A 24,703-nucleotide genomic window follows, 5' to 3' on the forward strand; every position below is an offset into this window, starting at 1 on the left:
TTCTGCTGTAACTATGCTTTGGTTATAAACACTAGCACTATGTCTGTTTCTGTAACTATGCTTTGGTTATAAACTATGTCTTTTCTGCTGTTATAAACACTAGCATGTCTGTTTCTGCTGTAACTATGCTTTGGTTATAAACACTAGCATGTCTGTTTCTGTAACTGTAACTATGCTTTGGTTATAAACACTAGCATGTCTGTTTCTGCTGTAACTATGCTTTGGTTATAAACACTAGCATGTCTGTTTCTGCTGTAACTATGCTTTGGTTATAAACACTAGCATGTCTGTTTCTGCTGTAACTATAAACTTTGGTTATAAACACTAGCATGTCTGTTTCTGCTGTAACTATGCTTTGGTTATAAACACTAGCATGTCTGTTTCTGCTGTACTGTAACTATGCTTTGGTTATAAACACTAGCATGTCTGTTTCTGCTGTAACTATGCTTTGGTTATAAACACTAGCATGTCTGTTTCTGCTGTAACTATGCTTTGGTTATAAACACTAGCATGTCTGTTTCTGCTGTAACTATGCTTTGGTTATAAACACTAGCATGTCTGTTTCTGCTGTAACTATGCTTTGGTTATAAACACTAGCATGTCTGTTTCTGCTGTAACTATGCTTTGGTTATAAACACTAGCATGTCTGTTTCTGCTGTAACTATGCTTTGGTTATAAACACTAGCATGTCTGTTTCTGCTGTAACTATGCTTTGGTTATAAACACTAGCATGTCTGTTTCTGCTGTAACTATGCTTTGGTTATAAACACTAGCATGTCTGTTTCTGCTGTAACTATGCTTTGGTTATAAACACTAGCATGTCTGTTTCTGCTGTAACTATGCTTTGGTTATAAACACTAGCATGTCTGTTTCTGCTGTAACTATGCTTTGGTTATAAACACTAGCATGTCTGTTTCTAAACTATAGGTTATAAACACTAGCATGTGTCTGTTTCTGCTGTAACTATGCTTTGGTTATAAACACTAGCATGTCTGTTTCTGCTGTAACTATGCTTTGGTTATAAACACTAGCATGTCTGTTTCTGCTGTAACTATGCTTTGGTTATAAACACTAGCATGTCTGTTTCTGCTGTAACTATGCTTTGGTTATAAACACTAGCATGTCTGTTTCTGCTGTAACTGTAACTATGCTTTTTCTTATAAACACTAGCATGTCTGTTTCTGCTGTAACTATGCTTTGGTTATAAACACTAGCATGTCTGTTTCTGCTGTAACTATGCTTTGGTTATAAACACTAGCATGTCTGTTTCTGCTGTAACTATGCTTTGGTTATAAACACTAGCATGTCTGTTTCTGCTGTAACTATGCTTTGGTTATAAACACTAGCATGTCTGTTTCTGCTGTAACTATGCTTTGGTTATAAACACTAGCATGTCTGTTTCTGCTGTAACTATGCTTTGGTTATAAACACTAGCATGTCTGTTTCTGCTGTAACTATGCTTTGGTTATAAACACTAGTATGTCTGTTTCTGCTGTAACTATGCTTTGGTTATAAACACTAGCATGTCTGTTTCTGCTGTAACTATGCTTTGGTTATAAACACTAGCATGTCTGTTTCTGCTGTAACTATGCTTTGGTTATAAACACTAGCATGTCTGTTTCTGCTGTAACTATGCTTTGGTTATAAACACTAGCATGTCTGTTTCTGCTGTAACTATGCTTTGGTTATAAACACTAGCATGTCTGTTTCTGCTGTAACTATGCTTTGGTTATAAACACTAGCATAAACACTAGCATGTCTGTTTCTGCTGTAACTATGCTTTGGTTATAAACACTAGCATGTCTGTTTCTGCTGTAACTATGCTTTGGTTATAAACACTAGCATGTCTGTTTCTGCTGTAACTATGCTTTGGTTATAAACACTAGCATGTCTGTTTCTGCTGTAACTATGCTTTGGTTATAAACACTAGCATGTCTGTTTCTGCTGTAACTATGCTTTGGTTATAAACACTAGCATGTCTGTTTCTGCTGTAACTATGCTTTGGTTATAAACACTAGCATGTCTGTTTCTGCTGTAACTATGCTTTGGTTATAAACACTAGCATGTCTGTTTCTGCTGTAACTATGCTTTGGTTATAAACACTAGCATGTGTCTGTTTCTGCTGTAACTATGCTTTGGTTATAAACACTAGCATGTCTGTTTCTACTGTAACTATGCTTTGGTTATAAACACTAGCATGTCTGTTTCTGCTGTAACTATGCTTTGGTTATAAACACTAGCATGTCTGTTTCTGCTGTAACTATGCTTTGGTTATAAACACTAGCATGTCTGTTTCTGCTGTAACTATGCTTTGGTTATAAACACTAGCATGTCTGTTTGTCTGTAACTATGCTTTGGTTATAAACACTAGCTGTCTGTTTCTGCTGTAACTATGCTTTGGTTATAAACACTAGTATGTCTGTTTCTGCTGTAACTATGCTTTGGTTATAAACACTAGCATGTCTGTTTCTGCTGTAACTATGCTTTGGTTATAAACACTAGCATGTCTGTTTCTGCTGTAACTATGCTTTGGTTATAAACACTAGCATGTCTGTTTCTGCTGTAACTATGCTTTGGTTATAAACACTAGCATGTCTGTTTCTGCTGTAACTATGCTTTGGTTATAAACACTAGCATGTCTGTTTCTGCTGTAACTATGGTTATAAACTTTGGTTATAAACACTAGCATGTCTGTTTCTGCTGTAACTATGCTTTGGTTATAAACACTAGCATGTCTGTTTCTGCTGTAACTATGCTTTGGTTATAAACACTAGCATGTCTGTTTCTGCTGTAACTATGCTTTGGTTATAAACACTAGCATGTCTGTTTCTGCTGTAACTATATGTCTTTGTAACTTATAAAACACTAGCATGTCTGTTTCTGCTGTAACTATGCTTTGGTTATAAACACTAGCATGTCTGTTTCTGCTGTAACTATGCTTTGGTTATAAACACTAGCATGTCTGTTTCTGCTGTAACTATGCTTTGGTTATAAACACTAGCATGTCTGTTTCTGCTGTAACTATGCTTTGGTTATAAACACTAGCATGTCTGTTTCTATGCTGTAACTATAAACTTTGGTTATAAACACTAGCATGTCTGTTTCTGCTGTAACTATGCTTTGGTTATAAACACTAGCATGTCTGTTTCTGCTGTAACTATGCTTTGGTTATAAACACTAGCATGTCTGTTTCTGCTGTAACTATGCTTTGGTTATAAACACTAGCATGTCTGTTTCTGCTGTAACTATGCTTTGGTTATAAACACTAGCATGTCTGTTTCTGCTGTAACTATGCTTTGGTTATAAACACTAGCATGTCTGTTTCTGCTGTAACTATGCTTTGGTTATAAACACTAGCATGTCTGTTTCTGCTGTAACTATGCTTTGGTTATAAACACTAGCATGTCTGTTTCTGCTGTAACTATGCTTTGGTTATAAACACTAGCATGTCTGTTTCTGCTGTAACTATGCTTTGGTTATAAACACTAGCATGTCTGTTTCTGCTGTAACTATGCTTTGGTTATAAACACTAGCATGTCTGTTTCTGCTGTAACTATGCTTTGGTTATAAACACTAGTCTGTTTCTGCTGTCTGTTATCTTTGTAACTATGCTTTGGTTATAAACACTAGCATGTCTGTTTCTGCTGTAACTATATAAACACTAGCATGTCTGTTTCTGCTGTAACTATGCTTTGGTTATAAACACTAGCATGTCTGTTTCTGCTGTAACTATGCTTTGGTTATAAACACTAGCATGTCTGTTTCTGCTGTAACTATGCTTTGGTTATAAACTAGCATGTCTAGCTGTAACTCTGTTTGGTTATAAACTGTAACTATAACTATTTTGGTTATAAACACTAGCATGTCTGTTTCTGCTGTAACTATGCTTTTCTGTTATAAAACACTAGCATGTCTGTTTCTGCTGTAACTATGCTTTGGTTATAAACACTAGCATGTCTGTTTCTGCTGTAACTATGCTTTGGTTATAAACACTAGCATGTAAAACACTAGCTGTCTGTTTCTGCTGTAACTATACTATGCTTTGGTTATAAACACTAGCATGTCTGTTTCTGCTGTAACTATGCTTTGGTTATAAACACTAGCATGTCTGTTTCTGCTGTAACTATGCTTTGGTTATAAACACTAGCATGTCTGTTTCTGCTGTAACTATGCTTTGGTTATAAACACTAGCATGTCTGTTTCTACTGTAACTATGCTTTGGTTATAAACACTAGCATGTCTGTTTCTGCTGTAACTATGCTTTAGCATGTCTGTTATAAACACTAGTAGCATGTCTGTTTCTGCTGTAACTATGCTTTGGTTATAAACACTAGCATGTCTGTTTCTGCTGTAACTATGCTTTGGTTATAAACACTAGCATGTCTGTTTCTATGCTGTAACTATGTCTGTTTCTTTGGTTATAAACACTAGCATGTCTGTTTCTGCTGTAACTATGCTTTGGTTATAAACACTAGCATGTCTGTTTCTGCTGTAACTATGCTTTGGTTATAAACACTAGCATGTCTGTTTCTGCTGTAACTATGTTTGGTTATAAACACTAGCATGTCTGTTTCTGCTGTAACTATGCTTTGGTTATAAACACTAGCATGTCTGTTTCTACTGTAACTATGCTTTGGTTATAAACACTAGCATGTCTGTTTCTACTGTAACTATACTTTGGTTATAAACACTAGCATGTCTGTTTCTGCTGTAACTATGCTTTGGTTATAAACACTAGCATGTCTGTTTCTGCTGTAACTATGCTTTGGTTATAAACACTAGCATGTCTGTTTCTACTGTAACTATGCTTTGGTTATAAACTTTCTGTTTCTGCTGTAACTATGCTTTGGTTATAAACACTAGCATGTCTGTTTCTGCTGTAACTATGCTTTGGTTATAAACACTAGCATGTCTGTTTCTGCTGTAACTATGCTTTGGTTATAAACACTAGCATGTCTGTTTCTGCTGTAACTATGCTTTGGTTATAAACACTAGCATGTCTGTTTCTGCTGTAACTATGCTTTGGTTATAAACACTAGCATGTCTGTTTCTGCTGTAACTATACTTTGGTTATAAACACTAGCATGTCTGTTTCTACTGTAACTATGCTTTGGTTATAAACACTAGCATGTCTGTTTCTGCTGTAACTATGCTTTGGTTATAAACACTAGCATGTCTGTTTCTACTGTAACTATGCTTTGGTTATAAACACTAGCATGTCTGTTTCTACTGTAACTATGCTTTGGTTATAAACACTAGCATGTCTGTTTCTGCTGTAACTATGCTTTGGTTATAAACACTAGCATGTCTGTTTCTACTGTAACTATGCTTTGGTTATAAACACTAGCATGTCTGTTTCTACTGTAACTATACTTTGGTTATAAACACTAGCATGTCTGTTATAAACTATAGGTTATAAACACTAGTATGTCTGTTTCTGCTGTAACTATGCTTTGGTTATAAACACTAGCATGTCTGTTTCTACTGTAACTATGCTTTGGTTATAAACACTAGCATGTCTGTTTCTGCTGTAACTATGCTTTGGTTATAAACACTAGCATGTCTGTTTCTGCTGTAACTATGCTTTGGTTATAAACACTAGCATGTCTGTTTCTGCTGTAACTATGCTTTGGTTATAAACACTAGCATGTCTGTTTCTGCTGTAACTATGCTTTGGTTATAAACACTAGCATGTCTGTTTCTGCTGTAACTATACTTTTGGTTAAACACTAAACACTAGCTATGTCTGTTTCTGCTGTAACTATACTTTGGTTATAAACACTAGTATGTCTGTTTCTGCTGTAACTATGCTTTGGTTATAAACACTAGTATGTCTGTTTCTGCTGTAACTATGCTTTGGTTATAAACACTAGTATGTCTGTTTCTGCTGTAACTATGCTTTGGTTATAAACACTAGCATGTCTGTTTCTGCTGTAACTATACTTTGGTTATAAACACTAGTATGTCTGTTTCTGCTGTAACTATGCTTTGGTTATAAACACTAGTATGTCTGTTTCTGCTGTAACTATGCTTTGGTTATAAACACTAGTATGTCTGTTTCTACTGTAACTATGCTTTGGTTATAAACACTAGTATGTCTGTTTCTACTGTAACTATGCTTTGGTTATAAACACTAGCATGTCTGTTTCTGCTGTAACTATGCTTTGGTTATAAACACTAGCATGTCTGTTTCTACTGTAACTATGCTTTGGTTATAAACACTAGCATGTCTGTTTCTGCTGTAACTATGCTTTGGTTATAAACACTAGTATGTCTGTTTCTGCTGTAACTATGCTTTGGTTATAAACACTAGCATGTCTGTTTCTGCTGTAACTATAAACTTTTGGTTATAAACACTAGCATGTCTGTTTCTGCTGTAACTATGCTTTGGTTATAAACACTAGCATGTCTGTTTCTGCTGTAACTATGCTTTGGTTATAAACACTAGCATGTCTGTTTCTGCTGTAACTATGCTTTGGTTATAAACACTAGCATGTCTGTTTCTACTGTAACTATGCTTTGGTTATAAACACTAGCATGTCTGTTTCTGCTGTAACTATGCTTTGGTTATAAACACTAGCATGTCTGTTTCTGCTGTAACTATACTTTGGTTATAAACACTAGCATGTCTGTTTCTACTGTAACTATGCTTTGGTTATAAACACTAGCATGTCTGTTTCTACTGTAACTATACTTTAGTTATAAACACTAGCATGTTTGTTTCTACTGTAACTATACTTTAGTTATAAACACTAGCATGTCTGTTTCTACTGTAACTATACTTTAGTTATAAACACTACCATGTTTGTTTCTACTGTAACTATACTTTAGTTATAAACACTAGCATGTCTGTTTCTACTGTAACTATGCTTTAGTTATAAACACTAGCATGTCTGTTTCTACTGTAACTATACTTTAGTTATAAACACTAGCATGTCTGTTTCTACTGTAACTATACTTTAGTTATAAACACTAGTATGTCTGTTTCTACTGTAACTATACTTTAGTTATAAACACTAGCATGTCTGTTTCTACTGTAACTATACTTTAGTTATAAACACTAGCATGTCTTGTGGAACTCTGTAGGTGTCAGTAATGCTACTAGTTCACGAGTTGAACAAACTCGACCAGAAAGCACACACAGAACAGTGAAAAAGTTGACGGTACATATCAGCTGTGTCAAGCTGTAGTGGTACTAACCTTCAGTTGATGTGATATAAACAGAGACTTCTTGAGATTACCAGACAGTGTGGAGAAAACTTAATTAAATTATCGTGGATGAAACTGGGCAGTATGAATTTTAATTAATTATCTCTGTGTTTGTTTGACGTTTTGTAAATGAAACCACAGTTTTACAGAGTGTTATGGTTGTGTTGTGTCTTAATACGTTCTAAACTACCAAGTGTAACATGGTATAATTAGACAGATGTGAACCAGAAAAACACATTGGAGGGAAGAATCCTCATAGTGTGTCAGGCACTTCTGTTAAGCAATATGTTTATTTGATTTATCCCATAAATTATTATTATTTTTGTCTAATTTGTATATGACTTTTGTAGAAATATAAAGATAATTTGCTAGTTTATTAAATAATTAAATATTCAATTGTTTCGTTATTATTTTAAGCAGTATATCAAGCCATCCGATTTTAGGTTCAGAAACACAGAAAGGATTTTAAACACTTTTAATGTTATTTAATCAATAATGTATGTTACATTATTATTAATTACTTCCTGTCAATGATTCACAAGCTTCTGAATGTCACTTCTATAAAATTATTGGGGTTTGGATGAAAAGAATGTAGAGAGGGTAATTTTGACATCTTCATGTGTTACAAGCTGTTTACCATCAAGATAGTTCTGTAAACTTCAGAATAGATGATAATCAGATGGGACAAAGTCTGCAGAATAATGAAGATGTGGAAGTTTTTCCCAGTCTAGATCTTCAGTCTTTACAGATGTGGTTCTTGTTGTATGGGGCCATGAAGCGCTCTAACTGTTGACAATAGAAGTCTGATGTAAAAGTTATATTGAGTGACAGCAACTCAAAGTGGATCACACCAACAATATTCTAACAAATGCTTAACAAGACTTTCCTAGGGTGGAGGTCCATTTTGGGCTGTACTTTAGCCAGTTTACCCACACTGAGCTATTGTCTGCGGAACTTAACATTGTTATAATATATCCACTTTTAACATGTCCGAAAAAGGTGAGTTGCGTTCACTAGAGTGCAGAGAAGTGCAAATGTCCACTCTTTCCCTAAGGTTGGCTTCTGTCAGATCATGGGGGACCCATTTTCCAACTTTTTAAACCACCTTCGACATTTTCTTTCATTGAGAGACTCCGAACCATTAACACCTTGAATGTTTCGTGTAGTTTCTATTGCACTATTACCTTTTTTAAACTCATAAAACATTGTATGTCTAATGTGCTCCTCTGACATATCCATCTTCATAAGGGTTTATTTGATTAATGATCTGAAAAAGTGGAGTTGAGTTAGTTTCTTTTATTTGTCTGAACATTTTTATAGACGTCCTACTACATATTTTAGTTATTAAAACTTTCTACAAAGACAAAAATGATGATACATTTTCTGTATTAAATTTTCGGACATTACTTATGGGATGAACTGATAAAACGCCTCCTTGTGTGTAGTTTCTAAAAAACTACAGTTTACAACTTGAGCTGACAATATTCCAATGTGCGGTGTAGCGTTAGTCACTTTGCTTAGTTAAATGACGTTTGAATGACAAGTCGACTGCAGATTTTACACGTTAAATGCTCGCATCGTTATAAAAACTTGTAGCAGCAGATCATAGGTACCTATCAAAGTTTGTGAGTATTTTAAAGAACTTTATAATAGCTACTCCAGGAATCAAGATTTTAAATATAATACCTCAGTTCAGTAATTTGTTTAGCTCACTGTTCGTTGGTTAGGGTGTACAATATAGCAAATCAAGCTATTAACACGGCCTGCCATCTGTCGAAGAAACAAGTTATTAATAAAGTTGTGTTTTTAAGTTCTTAAAACATGTACTTTTGAAAAACCAAGCCTTACAAATGATTAAAATGCTGTTATTGAGATAAATACAATAAAATGTTACTGTGATGTAAATCAACATTAGAAAAAATATCTCAAAGATGGCGGTGAGTTCGGTTGACTATCTGCCGCCTCACTAATTTCTGATTTGAAGATATGTTGAATTTTTTTTTTTTTTTTACTTTACGTGAATATTGTTAAAAAACCAACAGAAAAAAAGAACAACACAGTTAAGTTATCTGATATTTTCAAACAATTTCACGTGTACTGTTATCATATAGAATGTTGCAGTTAATAGTTTGAACGTCCTGAGCGTATTTTGTTCATTCGCAATACTGAAGCAGGTTACGTTAAAATAGTCTTACCCACGACTGAATATGACTCCTGGTATTGAACGAAGAACTCGTCGGCTTCGAAAATTGTAATTATAGTGTGTCTAACATATCTTTTCATTCCATCCAGATTGTTATGAAGAAAAATAACAAACTAGTTTGTGCTGCCATTTGTGACAAATATAAATATTTTTATTTCAATTAAAGTACAAACTCTACTTATTTCGCATGCAAATACAGAAATGTAATAGTCTGTTTGGTGACTATTGTCAACTTGTGCGATCTTCTGTTACAACAAGGTTTTAACTACAATCTCAGACCAAATGCCAACTACTACAATTCACAGATTGTCTTTAACAGAACTATTCTGTAGTTGTTATCAAATATCGTTTAATAATTAACTATACTTATTTATAAATATGTCACCTGATTCACACAAGTCCTTATAAAACCATAAGTTTGTGTTCGTTATAAAGCTGGTGTTGAAGCTAGTGTTCTAGAAGATTCTGTTATTTGTAAGGCACCTTGTTGGTGAGCACAATGTTCATGTTTGGAATAAAGTTTGTTAAATGTGGTTACATCTAAAACCATTAGAGTTTGGTAAAGACAGAACTGGTGGTCAGAGAAGTGTAATTACATTTTAAATCTTAATATTTTGTTAAAGACAGAACTAGTGGTCAGAGAAGTGTAATTACATCTTAAATCTTAATATTTTATGAAAGACAGAACTGGTGACCAGTTAAGTGTAATTACACCTTAATTATTAATATTTTATTAAAGACAGAACTGGTGACCAGTTAAGTGTAATTACATCTTAAATCTTAATATTTTATTAAGGACAGAACTGGTGGCCATCTTAAATCTTAATATTTTATTAAAGACAGAACTGGTGGCCAGTTAAGTATAATTACATCTTAAATCTTAATATTTTATTAAAGACAGAACTGGTGGCTAGTTAAGTATAATTACATCTTAAATCTTAATATTTTATTAAAGACAGAACTGGTGGCCAGTTAAGTGTAATTGCATCTTAAATCTTAATATTTTATTAAACACAGAACTGGTGGCCAGTTAAGTGTAATTGCATCTTAAATCTTAATATTTTATTAAAGACAGAACTGGTGGCCAGTTAAGTGTAATTACATCTTAAATCATAATATTTTCTTTAAGAGAGAACTGGTTAAGTGTGATTACATCATAAACTCTGAACCATCCTATAGCCAAGACATTGTTGAGACTGTTACAGACGTTTTTCACAATGGTAAGAATAATGGGATAGTTAATTCAGGTTTGTGGATACTTCTGTCATGTTGACAAAAGATGATTTAATATATGATAAAAGAAATACATTTCAAAATGGGTTTTGATCTTTGTATCATACTAAACTTTATATGGAAAATGGTTCTAGAAGAAGATATTTAATGTAGACATGGAACAGCAGTAGAAACACATACATAGATATTTACTTATGTGTCTTTATTTAATGTTTAATTCTAAGTTTCTTTATAATTTCTTCTTTTATCTTGTATTTCATAATCTTTCCAGATGATGTTCTGGGAAAATCTTCTACAAATGTAATGTGTCTGGGAATCTTGAAGTAACTGATCTGAAATATATAATTTAAATATATAATACAGTTATTCAGAACTGATGTATACTTACTGGATAAAGCAAGTTACTCTTATACCTTAGTGTAAATTAATTATTATTCTGTTAACATGAACCATAATGCCAACTTGTTCATATTACTGTCATCATTGTTTTGCTAGCCTACATTTAGAAAAGAAAGAGTTACAATGGAACCTGTACAATATTACTAAACGGATCATTGTGCATTGTGGTTTTTAAATTATTTGTATATTTTTCATAACTTAAAATTAATAATTCTAATGTAAACAATGGTATTATTTCCCCTTGGACAAAGTTTTCTTAGAAACATTCTAAATACAGGATGACACAAGTATTACTAACTAATAATAGATGAACATCATATGATTATAACATTTGTATACTCAATGCTTTGTACACTGTACAATAGGTGTGTTTATGGAGTCAGTCCTGATATTATGTACAAATAAAGAAGTAAAAAAAAAACACAGAAAATTAATATAACTTAAAATGTTATTACACACATGATAGAATAATTACAAGTAGAGACACTTAAAAGTGTCTTTACTTAAAGTAATGGTTCAGACATACATGTTTTATAAACTGCTTTTCAAACTGGTAACATTTTGTAAGCACTTTATGGGGGTTGTGTATAAATCTATATGACCATTACTATGCCTGATATATTGAGATAATTTAATTACACAAAAACTATAAATGTTCACTATATTCCCAAACAGACAACCATTTTTACATCTCTAATTAATGCGATCAAATAGTCAATAGTTAGAGTAAATCATCATGTACAGTATCAGTTACTCTCCAACAACAGATATACTTAAGTCGTAGTCTGATACACAGCATCATAGCAATCATGTTATGACCGATTCCGAGTGTTGAATTACAGCCACACAACCTGACGGCAAATTTTACAGATATTACAGATAGTTTAGCCATAGCTGAATTGACCATAAGGAGTGGCAAAAATTAGGGAATTGGGAGATGATAAAAACACGAGAAGGGACTACACAAAAGTGGATATGTCATTATTTACTAAAGGTACAAAACAGACGTGATCTGTGTCATCATGAGGAACTATACAAGGGTGGAGATGTTGTTGTCATTATTTACTATAGGTACAAAACAGACCTGATCTGTGTCATCATGAGGTACTATACAAGGGTGGAGATATTGTTGTCATTATTTACTAACGGTACAAAACAGACGTGATCTGTGTCATCATGAGAGACTATACAAAGGTGGAGATGTTGTTGTCATTATTTACTAAAGGTACAAAACAGACGTGATCTGTGTCATCATGAGGGACTATACAAGGGTGGAGATATTGTTGTCATTATTTACTAAAGGTACAAAACAGACGTGATCTGTGTCATCATGAGGGACTATACAAAACAGGGTGGAGATATTGTTGTCATTATTTACTAAAGGTACAAAACAGACGTGATCTGTGTCATCATGAGGAACTATACAAAGTTGGAGATATTGTTGTCATTATTTACTAAAGGTACAAAACAGACGTGATCTGTGTCATCATGAGGAACTATACATGGGTGGAGATGTTGTCATTATTTACTAAAGGTACAAAACAGACGTGATCTGTGTCATCATGAGGTACTATTTTTTTCTTCATTGCAACATGTTCAGATGTAAGGCTGGTTTTCAATCAAAGCACACTTGTCACTTTTCACACAATAACTTTCACAATTTAGTATCTTGAACAGTTTATTAAGCAATATGTGAACTTTCTGCAAACAGCCTGTTGAGAAAACTTCTAAATGGACATTGCTAACTAAGGCACTAAGAATTTGGACTGCTACGTTGGTTTTCATCTTTTTATCTTGGCGAGTCAAAGTTATTTGTTTTAACTTTTCTAACGAGATGATCTTTGTTCTGTAACTAGTGAAAGGTAAAGATACACATCCATTGTGTCTTGTGTCCACAACAGTGATACAGGACTCTTTGTTCTGTAACTGGTGAAAGGTAAATATGTACTTTCACTGTACCTTGTGTCCACAACAGTAATACAGGACTCTTTGTTCTGTAACTGGTGAAAGGTAAATATGTACTTTCACTGTACCTTGTGTCCACAACAGTGATACAGGACTCTTTGTTCTGTAACTGGTGAAAGGTAAAGATGTACTTTCACTGTACCTTGTGTCCACAACAGTGATACAGGACTCTTTGTTCTGTAACTGGTGAAAGGTAAATATGTACTTTCACTGTACCTTGTGTCCACAACAGTGATACAGGACTCTTTGTTCTGTAACTGGTGAAAGGTAAATATGTACTTTCACTGTACCTTGTGTCCACAACAGTGATACAGGAGTCTTTGTTCTGTAACTGGTGAAAGGTAAATATGTACTTTCACTGTACCTTGTGTCCACAACAGTGATACAGGACTCTTTGTTCTGTAACTGGTGAAAGGTAAATATGTACTTTCACTGTACCTTGTGTCCACAACAGTGATAGAGGACTCTTTGTTCTGTAACTGGTGAAAGGTAAATATGTACTTTCACTGTACCTTGTGTCCACAACTATAATAGCTATTGGCTCTTCCCTTTATAGAGATATTTTGAGCAGTATTAATGTGATTTAATAAGTTGTTGTCATGATAGAAACATGGGATTCTTTATCACGTATTGAAGATATACAGCTATCTATCTCCAACTGTTACTGTAACTGTGTTACATTAAACCAACAGATGAATGTTTTACTCATCCAGGTTCATATCTTCCTCTACTGCAACTCTTGGTTTAAATAATCGGTTGAAAAAATTAAACTGTGTTAAAATTACTGTCTTTATTCTATTATAAAATACACATAAAGTAATGTGTTGTCATATTCACATAAGATCTTACACATAAGATAATGTGTTGTTATATTCACATAAGATCTTACACATAAGATAATGTGTTGTTATATTCACATAAGATCTTAACGTAAAGGGTTTATTGCAGTAGTGAATGTATTTCTTGTTAGTTGTTTTACGTATTTTATTAAAAGACTCCTGTGACAGTCAGTTATTCATGGGTAGTTTGGTGCAACCAAAGGTTAAGATACAGATATGGCTTTCCAGTTAATGTTTTATTATTATAAAAGTTTTTGATTATTTGTCACCAACTTGAGTGTTTTCAAGTAATTCTAACAAAAATCAAACGTCTGTTTTATATCAGTCAACTTGGTTAGGTAGGGAAAACACCTTAGGGTCATGAGGTATGTTGAAACTTAGGGTTATGAGGTATGTTGAACCTTAGAGTCATGAGGTATGTTGAACCTCAGGGTCATCAGGTATGTCGAACCATAGGGTCATGAGGTATGTTGAACCATAGGGTCATGAGGTATGTTGAACTTTAGGGTCATGAGGTATGTTGAACCTCAGGGTCATGAGGTATGTTGAACCTTAGGGTCATGAGGTATGTTAAAATGGTATTCACACAACAACCAAGCAGACTATCCATCAACATTAACCATAGTCTATTTATTTGTGTAAGTTACCCACCTTATTGTTGTAGTGTTAACAATGCTAGTGTTTCTGTTAAAGTAAGTTACCCACCATACTGTTGTAGTGTTAACAATGCTAGTGTTTCAGTTAAAGTAAGTTACTCACCTTACTGTTGTAGTGTTAACAATGTTAGTGTTTCTGTTAAAGAAAGTTACCCACCATACTGTTGTAGTGTTAACAATGCTAGTGTTTCTGTTAAAGTAAGTTACCCACCTAATTGTTGTAGTGTTAACAATGCTAGTGTTTTAGTTAAAGTAAGTTACCCACCTTATTGTTGTAGTGTTAATAATGCTAGTGTTTCTTTTAAAGTAAGTTACCCACCTTACTGTTGTAGTGTTAACAATGCTAGTGTTTCAGTTAAAGTAAGTTACTCACCTTACTGTTGTAGTGTTAACAATGTTAGTGTTTCTGTTAAAGAAAGTTACCCACCATACTGTTGTAGTGTTAACAATGCTAGTGTTTCTGTTAAAGTAAGTTACCCACCTAATTGTTGTAGTGTTAACAATGCTAGTGTTTTAGTTAAAGTAAGTTACCCACCTTATTGTTGTAGTGTTAATAATGCTAGTGTTTCTGTTAAAGTAAGTTACCCACCTTATTGTTGTAGTGTTAACAATGCCAGTGTTTCTGTTAAAGTAAGTTACCCACCTTACTGTTGTAGTGTTAACAATGCTAGTGTTTCAGTTAAAGTAAGTTACCCACCTTACTGTTGTAGTGTTAACAATGCTAGTGTTTCTGTTAAAGAAAGTAACCCACCATACTGTTGTAGTGTTAACAATGCTAGTGTTTCTGTTAAAGTAAGTTACCCACCTTACTGTTGTAGTGTTAACACTGCTAGTGTTTCTGTTAAAGTAAGTTACCCACCTTACTGTTGTAGTGTTAACACTGCTAGTGTTTCTGTTAAAGTAAGTTACCCACCTTACTGTTGTAGTGTTAACAATGCTAGTGTTTCTGTTAAAGTAAGTTACCCACCTTACTGTTGTAGTGTTAACACTGCTAGTGTTTATGTTAAAGTAAGTTACCCACCTTATTGTTGTAGTGTTAACAATGCCAGTGTTTCTGTTAAAGTAAGTTACCCACCTTACTGTTGTAGTGTTAACAATGCTAGTGTTTCAGTTAAAGTAAGTTACCCACCTTACTGTTGTAGTGTTAACAATGCTAGTGTTTCTGTTAAAGTAAGTTACCCACCATACTGTTGTAGTGTTAAGAATGCTAGTGTTTCTGTTAAAGTAAGTTACCCACCTTACTGTTGTAGTGTTAACAATGCTAGTGTTTCTGTTAAAGTAAGTTACCCACCTTACTGTTGTAGTGTTAACACTGCTAGTGTTTCTGTTAAAGCAAGTTACCCACCTTACTGTTGTAGTGTTAACAATGCTAGTGTTTCTGTTAAAGTAAGTTACCCACCTTACTGTTGTAGTGTTAACACTGCTAGTGTTTCTGTTAAAGTAAGTTACCCACCTTATTGTTGTAGTGTTAACAATGCTAGTGTTTCTGTTAAAGTAAGTTACCTACCTTACTGTTGTAGTGTTAACAATGCTAGTGTTTCTGTTAAAGTAAGTTACCCACCTTACTGTTGTAGTGTTAACACTGCTAGTGTTTCTGTTAAAGTAAGTTACCCACCTTATTGTTGTAGTGTTAACAATGCTAGTGTTTCTGTTAAAGTAAGTTACCCACCTTACTGTTGTAGTGTTAACAATGCTAGTGTTTCTGTTAAAGTAAGTTACCCACCTTACTGTTGTAGTGTTAACACTGCTAGTGTTTCTGTTTAAGTAAGTTACCCACCTTACTGTTGTAGTGTTAACAATGCTAGTGTTTCTGTTAAAGTAAGTTACCCACCTTACTGTTGTAGTGTTAACACTGCTAGTGTTTCTGTTTAAGTAAGTTACCCACCTTACTGTTGTAGTGTTAACACTGCTAGTGTTTCTGTTAAAGTAAGTTACCCACCTTACTGTTGTAGTGTTAACACTGCTAGTGTTTCTGTTAAAGTAAGTTACCCACCTTACTGTTGTAGTGTTAACAATGCTAGTGTTTCTGTTAAAGTAAGTTACCCACCTTACTGTTGTAGTGTTAACACTGCTAGTGTTTCTGTTAAAGTAAGTTACCCACCTTACTGTTGTAGTGTTAACAATGCTAGTGTTTCTGTTAAAGTAAGTTACCCACCTTACTGTTGTAGTGTTAACACTGCTAGTGTTTCTGTTAAAGTAAGTTACCCACCTTATTGTTGTAGTGTTAACAATGCTAGTGTTTCTGTTAAAGTAAGTTACCCACCTTACTGTTGTAGTGTTAACACTGCTAGTGTTTCTTTTAAAGCAAGATACCCACCTTTCCGTTGCAGTATTCACGAAGTTCTTTTTCTGTTAATGTTTTTCCAGTTTTCAGTTTTACCCAGGCACCTACTTCTTCTCCCAGTCGGGGGTCTGGAACTCCAACTACCTGTGTTCAGAGATTTCTAAATTATTATTATTATATATGTATGAGAGAAATATTCCAGCTTTGATTCTTTATATCCACTTGATTGTTACCATAACTCTAACCGATACAGTATAAAATACAGAACTTCCTTCGATGTGGCTAAGTGGTCAAGTTGTGTCAAACATTTGATTAATATTTTAAGTTAGTGGTTAAAGTTCACAGTTTTCTTACAGCATTTTTACCATAACTCTAACTGATGCAGTATAAAATACAGAACTTCCTTCGATGTTGCTAAGTGGTCAAGATGTGTTAAACATTTGATTAATATTTTAAGTTAGTGGTTAAAGTTCACAGTTTTCTTACAACATTTTTACCATAACTCTAACTGATGCAGTATAAAATACAGAACTTCCTTCGATGTGGCTAAGTGGTCAAGTTGTGTCAAACATTTGATTAATATTTTAAGTTAGTGGTCAAAGTTCACTGTTTTATTTCAGCATCAAGTGAGGACATCAAATGTTCTTTCAGCACTATTTTTATTGTCTTGTTTCCAACACTGAGAACACGAATGATAACACTGGAACTTGAATAAGACAATTATCAAATTAAACGTGGTTACCTGGACTTCCGCTACAAATGGATGGGTGTGGAGGAACTCTTCCACTTCCCGAGGGTAGATGTTTTCACCTCCCCTAATTATCATCTCTTTAATTCGACCAACAATGCTGACATAACCATCCTCATCCATCGTGGCAATATCTCTGTTTGTTAATTCAAGACATGTCATGAGAGGCAATATCTCTGTTTGTTAATTCAAGACATGTCATGAGAGGCAATATCTCTGTTTGTTAATTCAAGACATGTCATGAGAGGCAATATCTCTGTTTGTTAATTCAAGACATGTCATGAGGTACAATATCTCTGTTTGTTAATTCAAGACATGTCATGAGGTACAATGAATTGAAATTATAAAACAGTTTTATACAACAAGGTACTGTTACTTATAGTTATTATCAATATCTCTGTTTGTTAATTCAAGACATGTCATGAGGTACAATGAATTGAAATTATACACACAGTTTTATACAACAAAGTGCTGTTACTTATAGTTATTATCAATATCTCTGTTTGTTAATTCAAGACATGTCATGAGGTACAATGAATTAAAATTATACACACAGTTTTATACAACAAGGTACTGTTACTTATAGTTATTATCAATATCTGTGTTTGTTAATTCAAGACATGTCATAAGAGGCAATATCTCTGTTTGTTAATTCAAGACATGTCATGAGGTACAATATCTCTGTTTGTTAATTCAAGACATGTCATGAGGTACAATGAATTAAAATTATACACACAGTTTTATACAACAAGGTGCTGTTACTTATAGTTATTATCAATATCTCTATTTGTTAATTCAAGACATGTCATGAGGTACAATGAATTAAAATTATACACACAGTTTTATACAACAAGGTGCTGTTACTTATAGTTATTATCAATATCTCTGTTTGTTAATTCAAGACATGTCATGAGGTACAATGAATTAAAATTATACACACAGTTTTATACAACAAGGTGCTGTTACTTATAGTTATTATCAATATCTCTGTTTGTTAATTCAAGACATGTCATGAGGTACAATGAATTAAAATTATACACACAGTTTTATACAACAAGGTGCTGTTACTTATAGTTATTATCAATATCTCTGTTTGTTAATTCAAGACATGTCATGAGGTACAATATCTCTGTTTGTTAATTCAAGACATGTCATGAGGTACAATGAATTGAAATTATAAAACAGTTTTATACAACAAAGTGCTGTTACTTATAGTTATTATCAATATCTCTGTTTGTTAATTCAAGACATGTCATGAGAGGCAATATCTCTGTTTGTTAATTCAAGACATGTCATGAGGTACAATGAATTAAAATTATACAACAGTTTTATACAACAAGGTACTGTTACTTATAGTTATTATCAATATCTCTGTTTGTTAATTCAAGACATGTCATGAGGTACAATGAATTGAAATTACACACAGTTTTATACAACAAAGTGCTGTTACTTATAGTTATTATCAATATCTGTTTGTTAATTCAAGACATGTCATGAGAGGCAATATCTCTGTTTGTTAATTCAAGACATGTCATGAGGTACAATGAATTGAAATTATAAAACAGTTTTATACAACAAAAGTACTGTTACTTATAGTTATTATCAATATCTCTGTTTGTTAATTCAAGACATGTCATGAGAGGCAATATCTCTGTTTGTTAATTCAAGACATGTCATGAGGTACAATGAATTAAAATTATACAACAGTTTTATACAACAAGGTACTGTTACTTATAGTTATTATCAATATCTCTGTGTGTTAATTCAAGACATGTCATGAGAGGCAATATCTCTGTTTGTTAATTCAAGACATGTCATGAGGTACAATGAATTGAAATTATACACACAGTTTTATACAACAAAGTGCTGTTACTTATAGTTATTATCAATATCTCTGTTTGTTAATTCAAGACATGTCATGAGGTACAATGAATTGAAATTATAAAACAGTTTTATACAACAAAAGTACTGTTACTTATAGTTATTATCAATATCTCTGTTTGTTAATTCAAGACATGTCATGAGAGGCAATATCTCTGTTTGTTAATTCAAGACATGTCATGAGGTACAATGAATTAAAATTATACAACAGTTTTATACAACAAGGTACTGTTACTTATAGTTATTATCAATATCTCTGTGTGTTAATTCAAGACATGTCATGAGAGGCAATATCTCTGTTTGTTAATTCAAGACATGTCATGAGGTACAATGAATTGAAATTATACACACAGTTTTATACAACAAAGTGCTGTTACTTATAGTTATTATCAATATCTCTGTTTGTTAATTCAAGACATGTCATGAGGTACAATGAATTGAAATTATAAAACAGTTTTATACAACAAAAGTACTGTTACTTATAGTTATTATCAATATCTCTGTTTGTTAATTCAAGACATGTCATGAGGTACAATGAATTGAAATTATAAAACAGTTTTATACAACAAAAGTACTGTTACTTATAGTTATTATCAATAGGTGTTTCATGTTCAAAATGTACTTACGACTGTTATCAAATGTTACATCAGCAGCACTACCATTTCTCAGTTAATGAGGTTGGAGTATGTAGGTGGGATGAACTACAGTCGCTCCAAGTTCAGGAATATGTAAAGCCAACTGTTGTGTTTATGTGTTATTTATATCTTGGACAGATTTTCTTATTTTCATTTAAACTACTGTATTATATAAGTCAGTTGAATATGTTTAGTTTAGAATTTGGTTTTTGTAATTTAAGACCCTTGTTATAACAACGTTACTTTTTAGAATATACGAGGGCTGTTCAAAAAATACGCGGACTGACGTCATAAAACAAAATGTACTTTATTTAGAAGTTACAGGTCTGGAACCCCTTCAAAGTACTCTCCTCCCCAACGCACACACTTATCCTAACGGTGTTTCCACTTGTTGAAACAGTCCTGGTACGCTTCTTTTGTAATGTCCTCCAGCTTCTTCGTCGCATTTGCCTTAATCTCGGGAATCGTCTCAAATCTTCTTCCTTTCAAGGGTCTTTTGAGTTTGGGGAACAAGAAAACATCGCGAGGAGCAAGGTCAGGTGAGTAGGGAGGGTGGGAAAGAACAGTGATCGAGTGTTTGGCCAATAACTCACGAGTTCTGAGGCACAAATTTCGCAGCAACGCGGTGCATCTTCAATTTTTCGGTCAAAATCTCGTAACAAGATCCAACTGATATCCCACACTCTTCAGCGAGCTCCCTGACAGTCATACGTCGATTTGCTCGCACCAGGGTGTTGATTTTGTCGACGTGTGGGTCGTCAGTTGACGTGGAAGGACGTCCAGGACGCTCATCATCTTCAATGAACTGTCGACCATCCTTAAAACGTTCATGCCACTTGAAACATGCCGTACGCTTCATAGCAACATCACCGTAAGCCGTGTTAAGTTTCAGTTTCATACCAAAAGTTTCAGTCGCATATTTTCCAAGTTTAACACAAAATTTCACAGCAAGTCGTTGCTCCTTCAGGTCATTCATTCTGAAATCCGCCAAACGAAAAAATCGCACTTCTTTTAAAACCGCGTAGCTAATACACAAATGAAAATACCTGCAATCGGGAAATGGCGTCGTAATCAGCTGATCTGTGCAAACCTAGCGACACCAAGCGGATTCCCCTGGAACCGACCTCGTATGTGACGTTTTTATTTTATCATAATCTTGATTTTATCAGAAAATGAGGCTAAATATTTTATCAAGTTCATACTTAAGTCTCGAACTAAGCACTGCCTGAGGATATTCATGTTTTGGATTATTATTATATCATTATTATTATTACATATTTTAGCTTTTTATTATTTTAATTGCAATTGAGAAAAATAAATTCAGTTCTAAGACCTGCACTTCATTAATACTGTTTAGGCCTAAATGTACAAGTTATATTCATGTGAATGTAAGCTTATTAAGGTTATCTACAAGTGATATCCAATGATAATTTTATGCCTAGCCTTGACGTAGTTTCACTTTTCACCAAGACACCTGCTAAAGATACAATGGAAACAATACACAAACAATAAGTGACACCATTTTACAACAAGAACGTCCATCAGCATCCTGAACATCATGAATTTGGTGGACATTTGTCTCAGTATAAACTACGTCCAATATAATGGCTGATTTTACAATACGTTAGACAGTACTCCATTGGGTCCACCTACTACGTCCAATATAATGGCTGATTTTACAATACGTTAGACAACGTAGGTCCACCTCTATAACCTGTAGGAGCAGATTATTCAAGGAGCATTTGGAACACACCATTTTCACACCATATTTTTATCAACCTTGTATATATGTTGACGATACGTTTAATTCACAATGTCGAGAAACCCACTTGAATTAAAAATGTATTCTCAAAACGGCTGACATGGGTATTAAAACTTTAATTAAAGTACAGATCAATGTTGGATCTTCTTAGGTGATTTTCAGGTTAAACTGTGTTTCAATACCCGTTCCGGGCCCGGCATGACCAAGCGTGTTGAGGCGTTCGACTCGTAATACGAGGGTCGCGGGTTCGAATCCCGGTCGCACCAAATATGATCACCCTTTCAGCCGTGGGGGCGTTATAATGTTACAGTCAATCCCACTATTCGTCGGTAAAAGAGTAGCCCAAGAGTTGGCGGTGGGTGGTAATGACTAGCTGCCTTCCCTCTAGTCTTATGCTGCTAAATTAGGGACGGCTAGCACAGATAGCTCTCGAGTAGCTTTGTGCGAAATTCAAAAGAAACAAACAATGATACCCGTTCCAGTCGTCTTGAGGTTATTTTTATTTCATGTTCTTCTGAACAAACAGTATGTCATCATAGAACTTGAAGCCAATGACACTCTTTCATTCCTGGAAGTTCTGATTCACGAGTTTGAACAAGTTGACATGAAGAAGGCCCAAATAATTAAATATCCTAATTTTCCCTCGTGCCACACAACAGATGTCAAAATTAGGATTACCAGAACACTGAAGTTTAGAGCTATATGTTACTGGATTGTCCTGGTGACCATGGATATTACTAGGAATAATCGTTATCCAAACAAAGCAGTTCAATGTGTATTATACGGTTCATTCGTCTCAACCTGAAACATCACAACTAATAGAAAGAAAGGCATTTCTTCCTTACATATCAGTAAAAAAACTTGATATCACCTTAGTGTTCTTAAGTCCTGCTCCACTAGGGGACAGTTTTATGAAAGTAAAATTCCTAATTGTCAATCCTTTTACAAAGAACGTGGTTTACAGCACTAGGTCCAAATAGAGATGCTTTTACCGTATCAACTAACCTTCACGATGAAGAAAACAACCATATTATAAATCTAAAAATACCAAAATAATGAACAGAGAAAAAAACTCGAAACGTGGAGAAAGCTCTTTACATCCAAGCACAAGACAGTGGACCACCACCACGGATATTAATCTAAACAATGGACAACAGTTATACAATAGTGCATGAACACCACTAATAAAAGACATATAACATATTTGTTGTAATTTTGACGTAAAGTTAAGCCTTTATTTTTACAATATATTAACTGAGGATAAAATATTATTTTATTTTGTTTTTCACTATGTAATACCTATAACCTATTACAACACAATGTACTGTATGTATGTAGTACAATATACTATACTGTATTAAACAAAATATAGTGTATGTGTGTATGTAGTACAATAATACCTATAATCTATTACATCACGATGCACTGTATGTATGTAGTACAGTAATACCTATAACCTATTACAACACAATGTACTGTATGTATGTAGTACATTGTACTATACAGTATTATAACATGATATAGTGTATGTATGTATGTAGTACAGTAATACTATACTGTATTATAACATAATATAGTGTATGTGTGTATGTAGTACAGTAATGCCTATAACCTATTACAACACGATGCACTGTATGTATGTAGTACAGTAATACCTATAACCTATTACAACACGATGTACTGTATGTATGTAGTACATTATACTATACAGTATTATAACATAATATAGTGTATGTGTGTATGTAGTACAGTAATACCTATAACCTATTACATCACGATGCACTGTATGTGTGTAGTACATTATACTATACGGTATTATAACTTAATATAGTGTATGTGTGTATGTAGTACAGTAATACCTATAACCTATTACAACACGATGTACTGTATGTATGTAGTACATTATACTATACTGTATTATAACATAATATACTGAATGTGTGTATGTAGTACATTATACTATACAGTATTATAACATAATATACTGAATGTATGTATGTAGTACATTATACTATACAGTATTAAACATAATATAGTGTATGTGTGTATGTAGTACAGTAATACCTATAACCTATTACAACATGATGTACTGTATGTATGTAGTACATTATACTATACTGTATTATAACATAATATAGTGTATGTGTGTATGTAGTACAGTAATACCTACAACCTATTACAACACGATGTAATGCTGTATGTATGTGGTACATTATACTATACTGTATTATAACATAATATAGTGTATGTGTGTATGTGGTGCAGTAATACCTATAACCTATTACAACGCGACATACTGTATGTATGTAGTACATTATACTATACTGTATTATAACATAATATAGTGTATGTGTGTATGTAGTACAGTAATACCTATAACCTATTACAACGCGACATACTGTATGTATGTAGTACATTATACTATACTGTATTATAACATAATATAGTGTATGTGTGTATGTAGTACAGTAATACCTATAACCTATTACAACACGATGTACTGTATGTATGTAGTACATTATACTATACTGTATTATAACATAATATAGTGTATGTGTGTATGTAGTACAGTAATACCTATAACCTATTACAACGCGACATACTGTATGTATGTAGTACATTATACTATGCTGTATTATAACATATTATAGTGTATGTGTTGTATGTAGTACAGTAATACCTATAACCTATTACAACGCGACATACTGTTGTGTATGTGGTACATTATACTATACTGTATTATAACATAATATAGTGTATTGTGTGTATGTAGTACAGTAATACCTATAACCTATTACAACACGATGTACTGTATGTATGTGTGTACATTATACTATACTGTATTATAACATATAATATAGTGTATGTGTATGTATGTGGTACAGTAAT

At 33.6% G+C, this 24,703-nt stretch overlaps 1 protein-coding gene across 1 annotated transcript in view; it reads right to left on the reverse strand.

Annotated features, from left to right (window-relative positions):
• Window positions 1–10,654: 10,654 nt before the first annotated feature.
• LOC143228627 (medium-chain acyl-CoA ligase ACSF2, mitochondrial-like) overlaps window positions 10,655–24,703 on the reverse strand; it is a 71,592-nt gene continuing 57,543 nt past the window's right edge. The window contains exons 14-16 of the mRNA XM_076459855.1: window positions 17,531–17,672; window positions 16,822–16,932; window positions 10,655–10,977 (exon numbers count right to left, since the gene is read on the reverse strand). Coding sequence (XP_076315970.1) covers window positions 10,852–10,977; window positions 16,822–16,932; window positions 17,531–17,672 — 379 coding nt within the window. The 3' untranslated portion in view covers window positions 10,655–10,851. The remainder of the gene's footprint in view (window positions 10,978–16,821; window positions 16,933–17,530; window positions 17,673–24,703) is intronic.

Source organism: Tachypleus tridentatus, chromosome 10, assembly GCF_004210375.1.
Source record: "Tachypleus tridentatus isolate NWPU-2018 chromosome 10, ASM421037v1, whole genome shotgun sequence".
In the NCBI taxonomy this organism is placed as follows: Eukaryota; Metazoa; Arthropoda; class Merostomata; order Xiphosura; family Limulidae; genus Tachypleus; species Tachypleus tridentatus.